At 40.9% G+C, this 17,792-nt stretch overlaps 1 protein-coding gene across 4 annotated transcripts; it reads right to left on the reverse strand.

Moving 5' to 3' along the window:
• Positions 1-814: 814 nt before the first annotated feature.
• On the reverse strand, positions 815-17,253 carry plekha2 (pleckstrin homology domain containing A2). 4 transcript variants are annotated; one of them, XM_042420586.1, is made up of 12 exons: positions 17,184-17,253; positions 10,141-10,301; positions 9,954-10,010; positions 9,450-9,498; positions 9,217-9,314; positions 7,449-7,580; positions 7,170-7,259; positions 7,014-7,082; positions 6,852-6,922; positions 4,129-4,192; positions 2,554-2,631; positions 815-2,414 (listed from the first exon to the last, which is right to left on the reverse strand). In XM_042420586.1, exons 2-12 carry the CDS (start codon positions 10,279-10,281, stop codon positions 1,959-1,961), a joined length of 1,305 nt encoding a protein of 434 aa, XP_042276520.1. In that variant the 5' UTR covers positions 10,282-10,301; positions 17,184-17,253; the 3' UTR covers positions 815-1,958. The 4 variants fall into 4 exon arrangements, with proteins under 4 accessions (XP_042276520.1, XP_042276522.1, XP_042276519.1 ...); XM_042420588.1 differs by lacking the exon at positions 17,184-17,253 and adding an exon at positions 15,621-15,846 and having other exon boundaries at positions 815-2,339; XM_042420585.1 differs by lacking the exon at positions 17,184-17,253 and adding an exon at positions 15,621-15,844.
• Positions 17,254-17,792: the final 539 nt, after the last annotated feature.

The following is a 17,792-nucleotide window of genomic DNA, read 5'->3' on the forward strand; positions in this document are numbered from 1 at the left end:
TTATTTTATTTATTTTTTATTGCTTCATTGTTTCTCAGAAACAAAAGTTACAAGTTACAAAGAGAGAGGGTACCAAAGCTTTGCAAATTAGTGGGTTTTTATCTGTACAAAAGTATGACATGTGGAGTTTGTTTTATAGAGAAAAGCTCATCTCCCATTCTGCTCATTGTTTCTTCTCTTCTTAACCTAACAACACCAAACTTTCACCTCTCTTCATCCAAACTGATCCAGCCACACGTTTCTGCTCGGATTTTTTCTCAGTACCTAGAGGAGCTCTGTCTTTAACAGACTGAAAACTAATTTCAACACAGCTGACATTTCACAGGCACTCAGGGCCTTTTTTACATACCGACACAATTTAAACTGTTCTGTGGAGACATTTTACTCTCGCTGGTCCTGCAGCCACACAGCTGCAAAGAGGGAAGTGGACAGAGGTCAGGACAGGGTTTGAGGCGTTTTACCTAATGGACCTTTGCACTGGACGTGTGAAACACTTCACTTATCACAACCTCTGGGCACAAAATGGGCATGTACGTGCATGCTTGTGTTTGGCGACAGTGTTAAAGGGCAAATATGTTGACCCTCTTCATGCCTCCCAGTTGGCCATTTTTGCCCTTTATACTGAAAACAAATAAAACATTAAGTCTATAAAACTTTCAAACTATAAGCCTGAAAGCCAACACTTTTATCAAAAGGTAATTTTGAAAACTTGTAAAATGTGGATTGACCCACAAGCCACTAGATGGCAGGAAAGTTAAGACTGAAACAAGCTGTGAACTTTAGAGTTTACCCAAAATAACCCAAACAAGGCAAATAAAAAGCATCATTTAATGCACAAGGAAGAAAATTAACAGCATGCACAGGCAGACGAGTGCACATGTCAGAAAACGGAAACAGGCATGGAACATGGTACCACATCAATGGAGTCTTGAGGTGAACCTGAGGAGGGTTGGGACTACTGGTGTAACAGCATGAGCTATCTGAGGCATCTCAGACGAAGCTGTAATATCTGCTGTGTGAGCTGTGAAGCACGTAAAAAAAAAAAAAAAAAAAAAAACACAAGTAAAAATGAGAAAAAGTGCAGAATTAGAATTAAATTACCAGCAGTAGTGGCACATTTACCCCACATAATGCTGCAACAAGAAAAATCACATTTACAAACCTGTCTTGATGTTGGCAGTACATTCTACAAAAAGTACCATGAACACACTGCTGTATCATTATGGTACCTTTTTACAAGCTTAGAGAGGAGTCACAGTTTACTGACAATCGATCTTTAAGCCACGCTTTATAAAATCTAACACATAAAAGCTGCTACTGACTCCATCTTCTCTGTCTGTACCGGCTGCAGAGTGAGTGTGTGTACCTTTTTTTTTTTTTTTACGAGACCTACACAATACTTTGCACCTGATTACATTGTGGTAGTGAAATGCTTGTTAAACGTTAATGAAGTTTAGTTGATGTCAGACTTTCACATCACGTGTGTCTCAGGAAAAAAAAGGGGGAAAAACACTGCTGGGCTCAAAAGAAGCTAAAAAGTATTTTATGAGCATAAGATGTGAAATAAACATTATGGATGCTAATGTGACCAAATGCCTTTAAATACTTGTCTGTGAATACTTCTAGCAGGGTGTTTTTGATTACATTTGGGAGCTAAGTGCAACAGACTGAAAGCATGTGCCATAATTTGCAAATCTGCAACAATTAACAACAAGATTATTCAAGTTTTGAGAGGAAGTTGCACTAAAAACAAACCACTCCATCATCCATGTGCGGTTTCCTTCATCTGCAACGCAGCTAAATGACCAGCAGGGGGCACCAAATGCGGGTCCTTGCATTGAGGCAGATGGTCACAGTGTCACTTCATTAGCAGGGAATACTATCATTACCAGTCACATTCATTTAAAAGCAGGTACCAGCTTTTGTCCACACAGGAGTCTGGACAGACTTCATAGAACTTAGACGTCTGTGGTGCGGATGTTGTCGTCATCCAGGCTGAAGGGGAAGCTGCAGCCTGTGTGAGGCTGAGGCTGCGAGCGGTGCCTCCGACGCCCACTCGCCACATCTGCTGACGCCGTGAGGATGCCATGTCCACTGGTCGAGGCTGTGGGAGGCGCAGTGGGGCAAGGGTTCGGGGTTGAGAGGGAGTTGGAGGAGGAAGAGGTGGAGGAAGAGGTGGAGGAGGAGGAGAGAGAAGGCACGGTGGGAACAGAGCTGAAAGCGCTGTCTTCATCCTCCATGATCTGGATGGGGGGCTCACACTGGGGCACAGGGGTCCACGGCTGCCAGCCCGGCGCCACGGAACAGGACTTGATCAGCGGAGGACGCCGCTCATCGCCCTGTTGACCACGAGATGCAGAAGAGGCATTGTGACTTCGATAGAGAGAAGACGTTCGTTTAAAACCCTGAAAACCCTGCAATGACAGAGATAAAAACAACATCAGTATGGATCATAATGACGAGTTTTCACCTCTCATTCAAGAACACAATAGCCAGAAGGGCTCAAGATAATGTTTCTGTTCTTGGTGTCAAAGGGAGAGACAACAGAGTTACCTTAGGGGGACCTCTGAAATCCTGGATCTTCATCTCAATGTCCCTGATCCAGCTGTGCATCTCCTCTGGAGAGTCTGTCTGCAGAGAGAAGTTGACAGAAGTTAAAGCCTTGCAGAGCAGCATGACTGCAGCCATTTTCACACCAGTTATTAAGCTAATGTACTGATTTGATTTATTGTGTTGGATCACATTTTCATCTCCTAATTCTGTATCTTTCTTAGTGTCAACTAAGGCTGGGTGATATGGACAAAATCAAATATCACAATATTTTTTGACCAAATACCTCAATATCAATACTGCGAAAATATTGTAGGGATGATGATTGGTACTTTCACAAAATATTTTTGATAAATAATCATCAGTAATGTGGATATAATGACTAAATGGATAAAGGCAAATAACAGAAAAGAACAGCTAGAACAGTCTGGTAAGTTCAGAAAATTACATCACTTTACTGTAATGCAGCCTTTAAAATCAGGAAAAGACACTTATGTCATATCACGATATTCTAAGATGATATCTAGTCTCATATATCATGATATCGATATAATATACATATATTGCCCAGCCTTAATATCGACAAATCTCATAAAAAGACCAAAACCAACAGTTAATTGATCCTGCTAACAAGTATTGTCCGTGTAACCTGTGTAGCTTGTTCTTCTAGAGCTCCAGTGTGGTTCAAAAACTATTAAAAACAATGTTAAAAATCATTGATCCACACCATTGAACTGGGAACATGTTGTTTCATTACAGTGAACATGGGCACACATGCACCACCCTGCTGCTTGGTAGCAAACAAATCCGCAGCTGAAAATAGTCCCTAACAAATATGTTATTTCCTCCTGTTTGAGTAACGTTTGCCAAAAACTACAGTGCTCAGCTGTTTTAGGAAATTACTAAGCCTTTATTGAAGTATTTATTCATGGTCAGGAAGTTTGTTTATATTATTATCAGCAGATATATCATTATTTGTTTTTCATAAACTCTCAAATATAGATATCAGGCTCTAATTTTGTAACATGTGATTTAAATTTTATTGTGAGTTTATTTTTATTTTGGTGTCTCCTCTTCCACTATGACAAGAATCTGTTTCATGTTTTCGATCTTGTGTGTTTTTTTCAGTTTACTAAATATTTGTCATGCTTCCTTTTTTTTCTGGCACGGATAGAAATAAAAGCACTCGTGCTTGCTGTCTCTCTTTCTCTTTCCCTCAGCACTTCCCACATCTGATCAGACCCCTTACCGTCTCATTCAGCTGTCCTCCCATGGGGGAGGAACAGGATGTTATTGTTGTTATGGTAACAGATGGCTGTGCCTGTTTCACAAAAACAAACTTTTCATGCTCCTAAAAAAAGAGCCAGTGCCACACTTCAGCAGCAGAGCAGTTAAAGAAAACAAAACATCAGGACAGATACACCTGTGAATATATTCATTAGGCAAAATAACTTCTGTCTGATCAGCTTCTCACCCACATGTTCAAGCTGCATAACATCAAAACACTGATTTTAAGATGTGTGAAATGTGTGAAAACACTTGAGACTGGCTGGTGTGATAAGAGAAAATAGATTTTACCTGAATGTAGAAGGTTCGGGAGCTGGTGATGATCTCGAAGAGGTTGTCTCTCAACAAAAGATCCCTGATGGACACACATTGTGGAATATTATCCTGAAACATACAGCGGCTAAAGCGAGCGCTAGATAGATAGTAAGGGTGTAACCAAAAAACCCATTTTTATTTGTATTTCAAAAAACCAAAAATATTCTGTGTTCATTTGCTTTTTATTGCCTTTAATACTCTTAGTACCAGTACAAGTTAAGCGGTTCACAAAATGTAAAAAAAACAACATAATATTTTAACCATGTGTCTAAATTAATCAATAATAAAGCATGATTTGAATTTGTACAAGCTTTTTTTCTTAGATATAGAGATTCATATTGTGCATTCCTTTTTTCTGATTTGAATGTAAGCTTATTTCAATTTCTATTTCTTTTGGAAATATTTTTTTCTGGTTTGTATTGGTTTCTTGATTTATGTGACTCATTATATGATTTGTTTTTGGCCTCAGGCTTCCCCGAGATTGGCCCTTAAAGGTTAATGGTGCTGATTTGTAGCATCAGTCCTAGTTGATATAAATGACTTTGTGTAGGGCAATGTGCCGAAATGTTGATATGCATCTGTTAAATAAATTCATCTGAATTATGAGTGTATGAGTGTGTTTTTCACTTTTTTTATGCTTATCTGCAAGCCAGCAGCTCACTAGAATAATTGTGTGTTTTCCCTCCATTTCTTATTGTACTTGAACCTCACCTTGAAGAAAAACAACCAAAAATGTAAGTTTAAATTGAGTATGCATAAAACCTGTGTAGCTGATAATGGTCTGGGTGGAAATAAATTATAGAAACAGGACGGGATAGAGGTTTTAACAGTGGGAAAATCAAAGATTGATTGCATCGGGTCATGCAGGACAAGATTTGACAGATGTTCCACAGGTGTTATTTTTACCTCAAGAGAGGGGGTGCAGCTCGACTAGACTTTAAACTGGAGGTTGTTTGTATGATCAGAGGAGGCCCAGATGAATGTAAAGTTGGTCTGACATGTCTATGATAATAAATGAGAGCTTTTGACAAAAACAGACCAAAAAAGCTTATCGGGCCATGTTTCAGGTTTTTAAAGGAGGTTTTGCATGCAATGAGGAGGAGGTTCGGAAGAAAAATAAAGTTGGTCTGAAGTGTCTATGAAAAAAAAAGATAAGCAATTTTAAGACAGACTCAAACCACCGCTCATCAGTTTCCAGTCATATAAGTAGTCAGACGTCAATCTCTGAAAGCTTATCTCATGAGGTAGCTAGACATACCACCTCGCAGTCAGTGGTGGAAGAAGCATTGTGATCCTTTACTTAAGTTAAAGTACCAATACAGCAATGTAAAAATACTCCAATACAAGTAAAAGTCCTTAATGATAAATCCTACTTAAGTAAAAGCACATAAGTATTATGAGCTTGATGTAGTTAAAGTATTGCAGTAAAATAGTGGTTTGGTCCCTCTGACTGATATATTACTATATATGACATCATTAGATTATTAATACTGAATCATCAGTGTTAGAGCAGCATGTTACTGTTGTAGCTGCTGGAGGTGGAGCCAGTTTCAACCACTTTATATACAGTTAGCTAGTTGAGTCCAGTGGTTCCCAACCGAGGGGTCGTAAATCTGAGGGGTCATGAGATGATTAATGGGAGAGAAAAGAAGAAAAAACAAAGTTCAGATACACAAATCTGTTTTCAGTTTTTGGACTTTTTCTTTAATCTTTGATTTTTGGTGAAATAATGAATCATTTGAACATTTACTGAAATGAAACCATGTGAGAAGTTTAGAGGTAAAAATCACTATTTGGTGGAGCTGTTAACAACTCATAGACATCTGAAATGTGACCCCGACTACACACTGCTTTATGTAAGATGTCAAAAGACAAAAAGGTTGGAAACCACTGGTTTCATCTTTAACAATGTGTTGTATTTTAAAAGCTTGTTATATTATCCATTGTGTCAAATCTCAATCTAAAAAGTAACTAAAGCTGTCAAATAAATGTGGTTGAGTAGAAAGTACAATATTTCCCTCTGAAATGTAGTGGAGTGGAAGTATAAAGTAGCATAAAATGGAAATACTCAAGTAAAGTACAAGTAGCTCAAAATTGTATGAAAGTACAGTGATTGAGTGAATATACTTAGTTACTTTCCACCACTGCCTGCGATTATATGATTCAGCCAACCTGTCAAGTTGCAGTTAATATCCATTTCTGTCCAGACTCATAATATTTGTAGTGAAGACTTTGAAGGAATTTAATAAAAGGTATCAAGTCTATTTTTATATTGACATGTATGATTCCAGTGAATAATTTCCAGTGAGAAACATACCGTCTTCCCTTAGAGACTGTGAAACTTTGTCATGATTAGTGTATGAATTCTTGAATTACGGCCTCCGGCTACGGCTGTTGCCAGTGCGGAGGCATAAAAATAACACCTGTGGAACATCATTCATGCTTTATCCTGCACTGAACAACAAATGTGGTGAAAAATGATGAAAAGGATAAACTACACCAAATGTCTGAATACCAAACACCTCTGTGTTTTAAGACAATAGCCTTTTTGTTTATGATGCCAAAATCTGGATGGTGTTCGTATCTGTAGAGGATTATCTGGTCATATTCAAATAATGTGTTTGTACTCATTATGATAACTAGATAGAGAGAAAGCAAAATGGTGAGAGAGTTTGACTCAGTTATTCACATCGACTCACCCTGACTTGACGAGACATTCATGGACCTTCTGAATGTCCCTCAGTGGAATAGCTCGAAGAGGCTCCTTATCCTGGTACACACATAAGCACATTTCAGACACAGGCAGACAAAGACCACAGTCACCCAAAAGCATCGACAAGAGCCTGAGTCTTGCTCCTCACCATCTCAGACTTGTAGTAACTGACTGCGTTATCATCCAGGGTGAAAAACCGCCTCTTCCAGCTCTTTCTCTGAAACAAACACCACATTACAGTTTCCTCATGAGGCTCGTTGATTCACACACAGAGTTAATGATATATAAGTTGCTGGTTACTCACCACATTTCCCTGTTTGACACAGTAACCACACCTCAGCACGCCTGGCCTGTTGCCCTTCCTCTCTCTCCCCTCCGTCTCCTCGCCTTCATTCTGAAATATTTCATCATAACCATCTTCGTTATCATTATAACAATCATGACCACCATTATAACCACCATCATCAAAATATATCAGTATTTTTGGACATTGTGGGCAGACTGTTCCGTTTTTGCTTTTCAGATAGCATCATCTGTGTTACCGTTAACACTAAAATGTGGGTTTTGGCTTCCTCTGCTTTACCTGGATGGGAGTGTGCACCACCACGCCTCCGATGATCTCCGTCTTGTAGGCCTGCTGCCTCTTCCCTCCCTGAGGGTCACTGATTACTGCGGTCACATCGGACCTTGGCGGCGCAGCGCCAGGCTTAGGAACCTGTCAGCACAGCGACAGGTGGGATGACATTAACTACATTGACAGTAACAAACTCAGTGGGTAAAACTTGCTCCTAACTGCCGGGTTTGACTCCCACTGGGAGTCCCTGTGCAGGAGCAGAACAACTGTGAGATGTTCTGGATGAAAACATCCAGCAGAGATTACAAGGTCATTTGAGGCACTTGACACAAAGTAGTGAACAAGACAGGTTATGGTGTAGTCTGTTAACAGTAAATAATAGTTTTAAATTAACCATAATACTTGTGTTCAAAAAATCTTACTTTTTTAGAAGCACCCACAGTTATCAAACAACATATAGAGCAATATCTTGAAGAAATAGTCTGTCAAACTCAAAAATCCAGCAGAAAAGAAAAAAATCACAAACAATTAAGGAGATTACTCTTGAAATCAGACCTAAAATAGAAGAGCAAAGTTAACTTCTTTACAGTATGGATGTGTAAATGAATTGAGATTTTTTTTAAATGTTTTACTGTCAGATGTTCTAGGAAGAGTAGTTATTGCTACAGTAAGTGTGGTTAAAATTACGTAGGACCTCTCAAGAAACAAGAGAAACATGTCATCAGAAATTTAAATATATACATAGTAGATATTTTTTCTACATATAAACCTGATTGTGTTGCTAAATTCTTAAAAATAATAATAATAATAATAAAAAATAATAAACAATAGCAACTAGCAAAAAAAAAGTCAATATCTAGAATAAATCAAATACTCAAAATAAATATTAAATAACTGCAACATCTCCAGCTCGATTATGTCTGGAGACATTTGTTTCATGTCAAATCGTTCTTGCTCCCCCCATATTTCCTGTCTGTAGCCTCACTTATACCTGTCCAATAAAGAATATAAATAAATTGTCCTGACAAAGTCTAAGACAAATATATAAACTCTTCAACCCCAGTGTGCCTTAAAAAGAAAAACTAATCACAGGAATATAATATGACAGGCTGCACTCTGAAGTATTTTATCTTTTGGAAATAATCACCTAAAATTAATTTGTCAATGCTTCACTTTTATTCCTGCATCTACATTAACATCCATTCTGCCTTAGGAAATATTTTCACACAAGTTTTCTTTAAGGCCGAAAAAGCCCAGAAAAGGCAGCAGAGAAGAAACTCTCCCCATCAAAGGGGAAGTGAAAGAGTGCGCTGCTTCCTGTGTCAGCATGCAGGTGAGAGCATAAGAGAAACGTTCATCTCTGTTATCCGCTGTCATGAGACATGTGGATGTCACCGGCTCACATGGTCATCTTGCTGAACGCCCACAAATATTATGCAAATGTGCAAACTGAATCTGCGCGGCATCGACACTCTCACACACACACACACACACGATGGTGTTTTGACACCTCCACCACAGTGACCTGTGTGTTGTCTCTCATATTCTTGCAGATTCACAATTTCCTCATTCACCAACTGTGTGAGAGAGTGTTTGTGGGCAGCATGCTGGCGTTTGCATCTGTGCAGGCCAAACAGAGTTAAGTTGCACCACTGCAAACTGCAGCTTCCTCCACTCAGGTGGAAAGAGGTCCCCTTTCGATAACTGATAGTTTAGCTGCTCAAAGGCGTGTGCTTTTAATGCCATGTACGTGTGCAGGTGTGTGTGTTTCACTCACAGTGATCTTGCTGGCCTTGTTAAGAGCAGCAACCCAGTCCCTCATGTCAGTCACATCATTGGCTTGGAGGAAGTACCTCCGGGAAACGGCATTGATGACTGCAGAAATAGAAATCAATTCCATGAATACCCACAATAACCACTTTATATCATTTTTATCACATGTGTAAATAAAGTTAATGACATTGTGGGCTGCTGCGTAAGAGTGACTCAGTGTTTCCCCGGAGAACTCACCAAAGCAGAACTCTGTCTTCGGCTTTTGCTTTGCTGTAGCTTCACTCACCTGAGAGAGAGAGAGAAAGAGAAAAGAAGAAGAGAAGAGAGGAGAAGAAAAAAGAAGAGAAGAGAAGAGAAGAAAGGAGAGGAGAAGAGAAGAGCATTTCTTATCTTTGATGTCTATTTGACTCAGATTGTCCAGGGAGGAGCTGTCAGCACTACAGTGCACTGAAGCCAGATGTCATTATCTCTGGTTAGCTCAGCAAGCACACTGACATCTGGAAAACTTCACAAAGTCTGCTTAGGCTCAGCACTGCATGTGACCATCAGCTATTACTGTAGATAACTGAGATCTAGTGTATCTGTACAGCCTATTTGCATGTTTCTATTTGTGTGCACTCTATGAATTCCTGTGTCCACACTGCACAAACGCCTCCTCTAGATGTATGTAGCTCACAAGGCATTATGTAAACTAGCGTCACAACCCACAGTGGAGAGAAATGAGTCAAGAGAGAGGTTTACCTTAGAGATGTAGGTTAGTCTGAGGTTGCCAACAGAGCTGGCTCCACTGGGCAGGTTCTGTGCAAAAAACACAAACACACAGACTCGTCATTGGCTCAGAGTCCAAGGTTAAACAGCTCCTATTGGTCATTTCACATCCTCTTGCTGTTTGTACAAGTGTGTGTCATGGCATGTATGTGTGGCGCACCTGAGGGTTGTCCATATACCACAGCAGAGCATTTCCCTGCGTGTCGAGGATGAAGTATCGCCTCTGGAATCGGCAGCTGTTCTCCTTCTCCTCAATGTCCAGGAAGCCACACACACGGTTCAGCCGGTCCAAGTACGGCATGCTGCTGCTATCACATATCACTGAGACACACGGATAGATAGTGAGATGGACAGAGGCAAAATGTAAAGTGAGCAACCCGAGGGAGACAGACAGAAAGGCAAGAGATGTGGAGGATAAACCATCTTTCATTTACTGTTCAAATACACACAAGCACACACATACACACACAGGAAGAAAGAGACCCGCTCGCACTCAGCAGTTTTTCATGTGACGTGATTGAGGCTGAGCAGCAAACCCTGAAGCCTGAGGCTGAGCTGAGGCCCTCCACCACAGCCAAAAATTACAGACTGCACTCAAGATCTGCACACACGCACATTTCCACTGGCCAGAGAAGAGAGAGGAGAGGGATGGAGGGAGGGAGGAATGGGAAAAAGAGGAGGGGGGGGTGAGATGGTGAGATGTATTCATTAAGATGATGCCATGCATGTGAGTCATTGAGCTGCTGACTGACTGAGTGATTTCTCAACAAAATCGAGACTCATTCAGCAGCGCAGACACTTAGGTATGCTGATGATATTTCAGTAATGTTTGCTTTTTCAAGAGAATATTATCCATGGTAGACGTCTGACAGTAAATTGAACTATTTTCTTATTGTTGGAGAAGGAGTCGGACGTCTTCTGGCATGTTGAGGGCTCTATTTTATAATCTTGTCCTCCTTAAGTTGCTGGAGTAACATACAGCCTTTCCACTGTTGTTCTTTCAGTATCTCTGAAGAGTCAATTTGAATACAAAAATCACATTCTGCACACAATCAGATGTGTAAGTGAGACTAAGTGGTTTAGGTGTGATAGCTGTCGCCAAAGCGTGTTGATCCAACAAAGAGGAGGCAGAACTTTCTTTTACCAGTTTATTGGTGAGAGTGTGTTTTTTTCAAATTAACGCACACAGGTAATCCAAGGGGAATAAACTGCTCATAAACTGGCATATTTAGCATGCTAAAACCGTTTCCTGCCCTAGTCTCTTTCCTCTTCACCTCTTGGGTTTTTCTTCAGTTGCTGGTTTCCTGCACTAGCATTAATTGGTTGCGGCCACTCAACGAGCACATGAGGGGGAGGTGATATGCTCATGCACATCACATGATCACACAAGTCTATTCTCACCTCAAGAGTCTCTTGAACAGCCGCATCTACATTCACTGTGAGAATATACTCCGTAGGGGATGCTGTTTAATGGTCTTCTGGGATGGCTGGTAGTTTAATCAGATGAGCAACTGATCTCTGGTACATCTTGTCCTTTACCTAAACATTAACTGATCGAATACGACTGTCTGCACTGAGGTGGACATCCTTCACCCTGATGACTGGCCAAAGGGTTCTGGGTAGTAGATGATTGACAATCAAGACCACAGTATGATGTTCTTTGTATCACCCTGAAACTTCTGACGGTGCTGCAATGCAGGCAGATACCTCTTGATGAAGTGATCTGCTAGTACCTGGCTATGCCTCCAGGGCAGGGCAGCTTTCACTGAATGCACTGTTCAGTGAAAGCTGCCCTGTGGTGAGTATGGGGGGGGTATAACAGAACCGGCTCTTCTTGGCTAGCTCTATCTGCAGAGCTGGACTCATAGCAGCGAAGCTCTCACTTAGCTCTTCCATGGAAATTTGTCCCTTGATCAGACAGAATTTCAAAGGGGGCGCCACAGAGCATCTGAGAGCCATCAGGAGTGAATCACTGTCCATAGAGTAGAGAAGGTCTAGATGTACACAACAGGTCATCAAACACTTGAAGATCACATCCCATCTCTTCTTGTTGCTTCGTCCATGCTTTACTAGAGAGGGCCCAAAACAATCTTCACCAGTAGAATAAAAGGCCAGTTTCAAGATACGGAGTGATGCAGGAGGCAGATCAGCCATTTTTGGAACTTTTGGTTTGGCTCTCCATTTCTGACACTGGGGACAGTGGTGTTGATGGTGGTGTATCATTTCCCTGCCCCAGAGCATCCAGAACCGTTGTATCTCAGCAAAGACCCTTTCTGGCCCAGAATGGCACAGCTTGTTGTCATACTGCTGTACAAGAAGTTTTATCACTGGGTGCTTTGGGTGCAGCATTGTTGGCTGCACCATGTCAGAACCAAGGCTTTACAATTGACGGAGTTGACTGCATACGTGGATCACTCTCATGCTGGAGTCAAACTCTGGGGACGAGGTAACAGAGCAACTACCTGATGAGATGGGCTTGCCAATCTTGAGGGACTTATACTCAGAAGGGAAGTTTAGACCATGATTCTTGGGCTGGGAAAGAAAATGGCCTCTGACTCCACCTGTTTGGCTTCACCAGTTCAACAGGGTCTTCTCCACATTATGTCATTGGTGGGATAACTCATAGAATCCACATACCTCCAACAGTGACCCTCAGTCAGCTCCTGAATCTCTGGATCCTGTTCCCCATGATCCTGTTCCCCATGATCCTGTTCCCCACAAACACACAAATCTACAAGATTCAGACTGAAGCAATGTGAGCACAGTTGAGGAGTCGGGCCACAGACTGTGTTCTTGATTTCCAGTTTGAGCTCATTGTGGAATAGTCAGGACAGCTGGTTTCCAGTGAGGGCAGCACAAAGCTCCAGCCTTGGCATTGAGAGCATTGGGAGCCAATGCAAGATCTGGCCAACACAATGTACACCTGAACATTCCCCTGCTGGTCCTCAGTGTGAAGATAAGCCACTGACCCATATGTGAAGCTCTCTCATCACCTCAGCTCCATCCAGGTCAAGGGTAACGTAGCATTGTGGTATCTTGATTTGTGGTTGGTGCTGCGGCTCCCCCTCACATGCATTCCCAGCTTGCAGAAGATCTGAGGACAGCAGGGGGTCCTCCCAGTTCTCTTTCCTTTGCCCAGAGGCATCGGACTAAGACTTTGGCCCTGGTGGTAAAGGGGAGTATGTAACGACTCTATCCGGCTCAAAGGTCCACTTTGTAGGTGAGACTAAGTGGTTCAGGTGTGACAGCTGTCACCAAAGTGTGTTGATCCAACACAGAGGAGGCAGAACTTTCCTTTACCAGTTTATTGGCAGGTATAAGGCTGGGTGAGTGTGTTTTTAATTCATTCATGCACACATGTAATCCAAGGGGAATTAACTGCTCATTAAACTGGTAAACTTAGCCTGCTACAATTGTTTCCTGCTCTAGTCTCTTTCCTCTTCACCTCCCCGGGTTTTTCTTCACTTGCTGGTTTACTGCAGGACTTACCAGCACTATTTGGCTGCAGCCACTCAATGAGCACATGAGGAAGAGGTGATATGCTCATGCACATTACATGATCACACAGGTCCAAGCTCACCTCAAGAGTCTCTTGAACAAGATGCACTAAATAAAAGCAGATTTCTTGCATATTTTCCATTTTACAAGTCTTTTTTAGGTTTTTTTCCTACACCTGAATTTCTTGAAAGGACTTATGTGGCCATAAAGGCGATTGATGGATAACTAGGTCACATCTGTGACTGATTTTTTTTTTTATATGAACAAACATTATAACGTAAGTGACAGTCAAATAAAATATGTAGCCAGGACTTAATGGCTGTCCCCTCTGCCAACACTTTTACAGGACTGTCTTTCCTTAAAACCTTTCAAAAGATGGAAAATATCAACATTTCCATGAAAACATCCACACAACGTCAGCCGACAAACCAGAGACAAACAGAGAATAACAGATACACAAGCTGCATCTTCTCTGTGCTGGTGGAACAACACCCATGAAACTATTTTTAAAATGACGGTAAGGAAAATGCTTCATTTTGAAACTGCTTTGAAATATTAGTGGGCTGTGCATCTGATGCACCGGCCATGCAACATTTCTCTGTTGGCGATGAAATAGGTCAGAGATAAAAACCGTTCAAGAGACTTTTTGCAGAAACTCTGGTAACTGAAGAGTGAAAATAAGGCCGCGGAGGTCACACGGTTACCAACACTGAGACTGCCACACTTCACTCACACACATTTGGTTATCAGAAAACATCTGGTTCAACCATTAGAGGGAGAAGAAGTGGTGATTTTGCGGCATCTTTGGCATAACTTTACTAACAGGTAAAAATCAGACACGTTTCAATGCGATTTGATGTACTGTGTGGTTGAAATGCAGCAGCATGACAGATTTAGCAACTAATGTCAAAAAGGGTTTGTACTGAGGGGACAGAACACCGTGTTTAGATCAAAGCAGTGATACGAGTCTTTCACCACATCCAGGGGAGTGAAGTGAAACCCACCTACACTCAGATTACACATCTGCTCTATTTATGGACCTCTTCACAGATTTTTAGAAACTTTTGGTAAACATGTTAGCGCGCAGATTCAAACTGTCGTCACCTATATCAGCATTAAAGCAAATTTATTATGTACTTCTATAACATTTAGGGGCTTGAAAGAGACAGATTGGTCAAAATCGATGGAGCAGAGGCTGAAATACATGTCACTGAATACAGTTAAGTACTGCAGCCTCTTTTGTTAAACACTCCCTGGAAAACGCTTCTTTTAAACTCCATGCCACTTGTTTCTCACGCAGGCTTACGGTTAACATATTTAAGACTCCAAGCCCAAACCAGAGTACCTGGGTGTTCCCTCCAGAGCCACAAAAGACATTGTGCAACTGTTTTGACAGTGCAACTTTGATTCAGATTAATCCATCAACAAAAACTATTTTATTAAGCAATTGATCACAAATCATAACCATTTTCCAAGCAAACATCAACTATTCCTGAGTTCCAGCTTCTTAAATGTGAGGGTTTGCTGATTTTCTCCGTTTTATATCATTGCAAACTGAATATTTTTGGGGGTTTGGGATCTTTTCAAACAAACAAAGCAATTTGAAGATGTCACCCTGGTCTCTAGAAAAGCGTGATGAGCATTTTTCAAAACTTTATGGCATTTTATACACCAAAAAATGAGAAAATAACTGTTACTTAAGCTGCCAGTTATTTTCTGCATTGCTTTCTAATGATAATTAACCCTTCGCGGTACATCACAGCAGCAGCAGCAGCAGCAGCGGTGCAGACACAAGTTTCAGGACACTGAATGACACGTTTGATGATCTCGGGGCGCGCATGTATAACGTGATTATGACAATGCAATGAAAACGTAACCAAAGTTTTAAATGTGGAATTACTCACCAACACCTGACAGACAAACAGACAGACATTTGTTCAGCTCAGATGACCTGCACTGACTCACTAGATCCAACAACTCAACTGGTTGCCACACCTACTGTACCATACCATCCACACACACACACACACACACACACACACACACACACATACACACACACGCACGCACACACACACTGAACAGGCATGAAGACACAAACACACACACACATACATTGACAAAGTGCCGCTGTCGACTTACCCGCTGTGGAGAGTCAGTGTGCGCCACAGCCAGCGCCCTGAACCGCTACGACGCTGAGAGGAGAGACCCGAGTTTGGTAAATACGCGCATGGCAGAAAAAACTTTTTAACAACTTTTACAAACAGCTTTCATGTACGCGCCCCGGCGTGCATCAGACGCTCACACTCTCGTCTATTTGTTTGTGTGATCGGATTACAGATACAGTCGTCTTTTTTCCGGGTTCGACGTCTCGTTATTAGAATAAACCAGCCCCGGATGTGATCTATGTGCCCTGTCAGCTCCAGTCGGGTCCTCCTCCCCTCTTGTTCAGCTGATGAGGAACTAACACGGAGCCCGACAGGCTCAACTGCCTTTTCTTCAACCTTCCAACCTCAGTGTTGTGTTGTATTTTTAGCAGGATACGCCTCGCAACTTTGGCTTATTTCTGACGTTTGTTGTGACAGTTTGACTGGAAGTAAACAGAAAGTGTGCAGCAGTATCTCTTCGTGCAAACTGATGTGTTATCTTCTGTTTTTCTGGGTTGGCAACTTGCGAACTGGGACACACACACACACACTCGGCTGAATCAATTGCTTTATATAAATGAGCAGCCATAAAAGAAGGGAGTTAACCCAGATAAACATTAACACGGTGTCTTTTACTCTGTTCACACACCTACTTTGGGAGGTGAGTGTGTGAGACAGGTGCGCATGAAGGGACGTGAGTTTCCAAAAAGTAGACTTCCTGTACTTAAAATGTCGTGCTTACGTATAAAACACTAGCAACAGAAGTATCATATTGAGAAAATACAACCCCATTAACTTAAGAAAGGTCTGATGATTTTATTTTACAGCATAACACTTCACATTTAACAATTTAATTATATTTTCTGTAAACTGTCTCTCTCCATTATGGTCTGAGTGTTGATTCAAAACTTTCTGTACATTACAAGGTAATTTAAAAAAAAAGTAATACTTAAAATATTTTAATTTGCCTAAAAAGAGACACGTTTACTTTAAAAAGTATGCATAATCTGTGTGTAATTGTACAATGTGAACTCCTCCTTAGTCAATAAACCCACTAAATTCACAGAAATATCCACAAAAACAGTACAAAGACCTACTGGTAGTAATTTTTGGCTGAAAAGGGAAATATACTGTAGGGAGGTCAGGTTCAGTTATACTGTTTATTTTTTATATTATCTCAAATCTTTGGAAAAAACATGGAAATTTCAGAAACAGTCTTCTCTATGTGTAAATAGTTATACTTCAGACTTTATAGAAATACACTTATGGGAAAAAAAGATGTGACAAACAATGACACTTACTTTCATTTGCTCAGCTGTAGATAACATTAAGCTGCTGTTAAAAACCGTCAGTTTAAGCTCTGCATAAATGAGATGTGGTCAAACGGTTCTCTGGGATTGCTAAGTACAGTTTAACATCACCATGATAAAAAAAAAACATGAAGCAACACCTCTGAACAAAGCTAACCACTGTAGCTCCAATATGTGTCACTTTCCATTTAGCATCAGATATGTCACCCGAAATACACAATAGAAAAAATAAATGGAAATACACAAACCTCAATAAGCACACTTTGTCTTTAAAAGCAGCCAAAATGTTTGTGTGTGTATGTGTGTGTCTTCTTCTTTGTGTACATTCAGGGTGTGTGACAGAGCATGAAGAGCTGAGGGAAATCACCCAACGCTGCTGGAGGAAACTGGGGTGTTAAATTCTTGCTTTCAGTGAATGGTCATCTTCAGTGAGTTTCATTATTGACAGATTAATATGTACAGTATAAATGTGTGTGTGTTAATGTTGTAGATAGGTGAGGTGGTACTTACATCATAGTTTTTGAGTTTATCCCATGTTTTTATGAAAATTCATCCTGCAAAAGTAGCAAGTGTAGACATCAGATAAATGTTTTATGATATTTTCCTTTAAAATCCGCTGCAGTGACTTTATCCTATAATTACAGTACAGTTCAGTTTTCACTGTTAGCCTCCACCTTTACACGCAGCTTTAGTCCTGTGATGAAACTACTGAGAGAAATAGAAAGAGAGAGAGAAAGCTCGGAGGATGAACTGACCTGACCTCTTGGTTTCAACACCACGTCTAATCAGGAGTCTGAGCTTTTCAAACATGAACAATCCTCCTCAGATCTGTCACTCCAGGTCACCCCCCACTCTTT

This window comes from Thunnus maccoyii, chromosome 9 (genome assembly GCF_910596095.1).
Source record: "Thunnus maccoyii chromosome 9, fThuMac1.1, whole genome shotgun sequence".
Lineage (NCBI taxonomy): Eukaryota > Metazoa > Chordata > Actinopteri > Scombriformes > Scombridae > Thunnus > Thunnus maccoyii.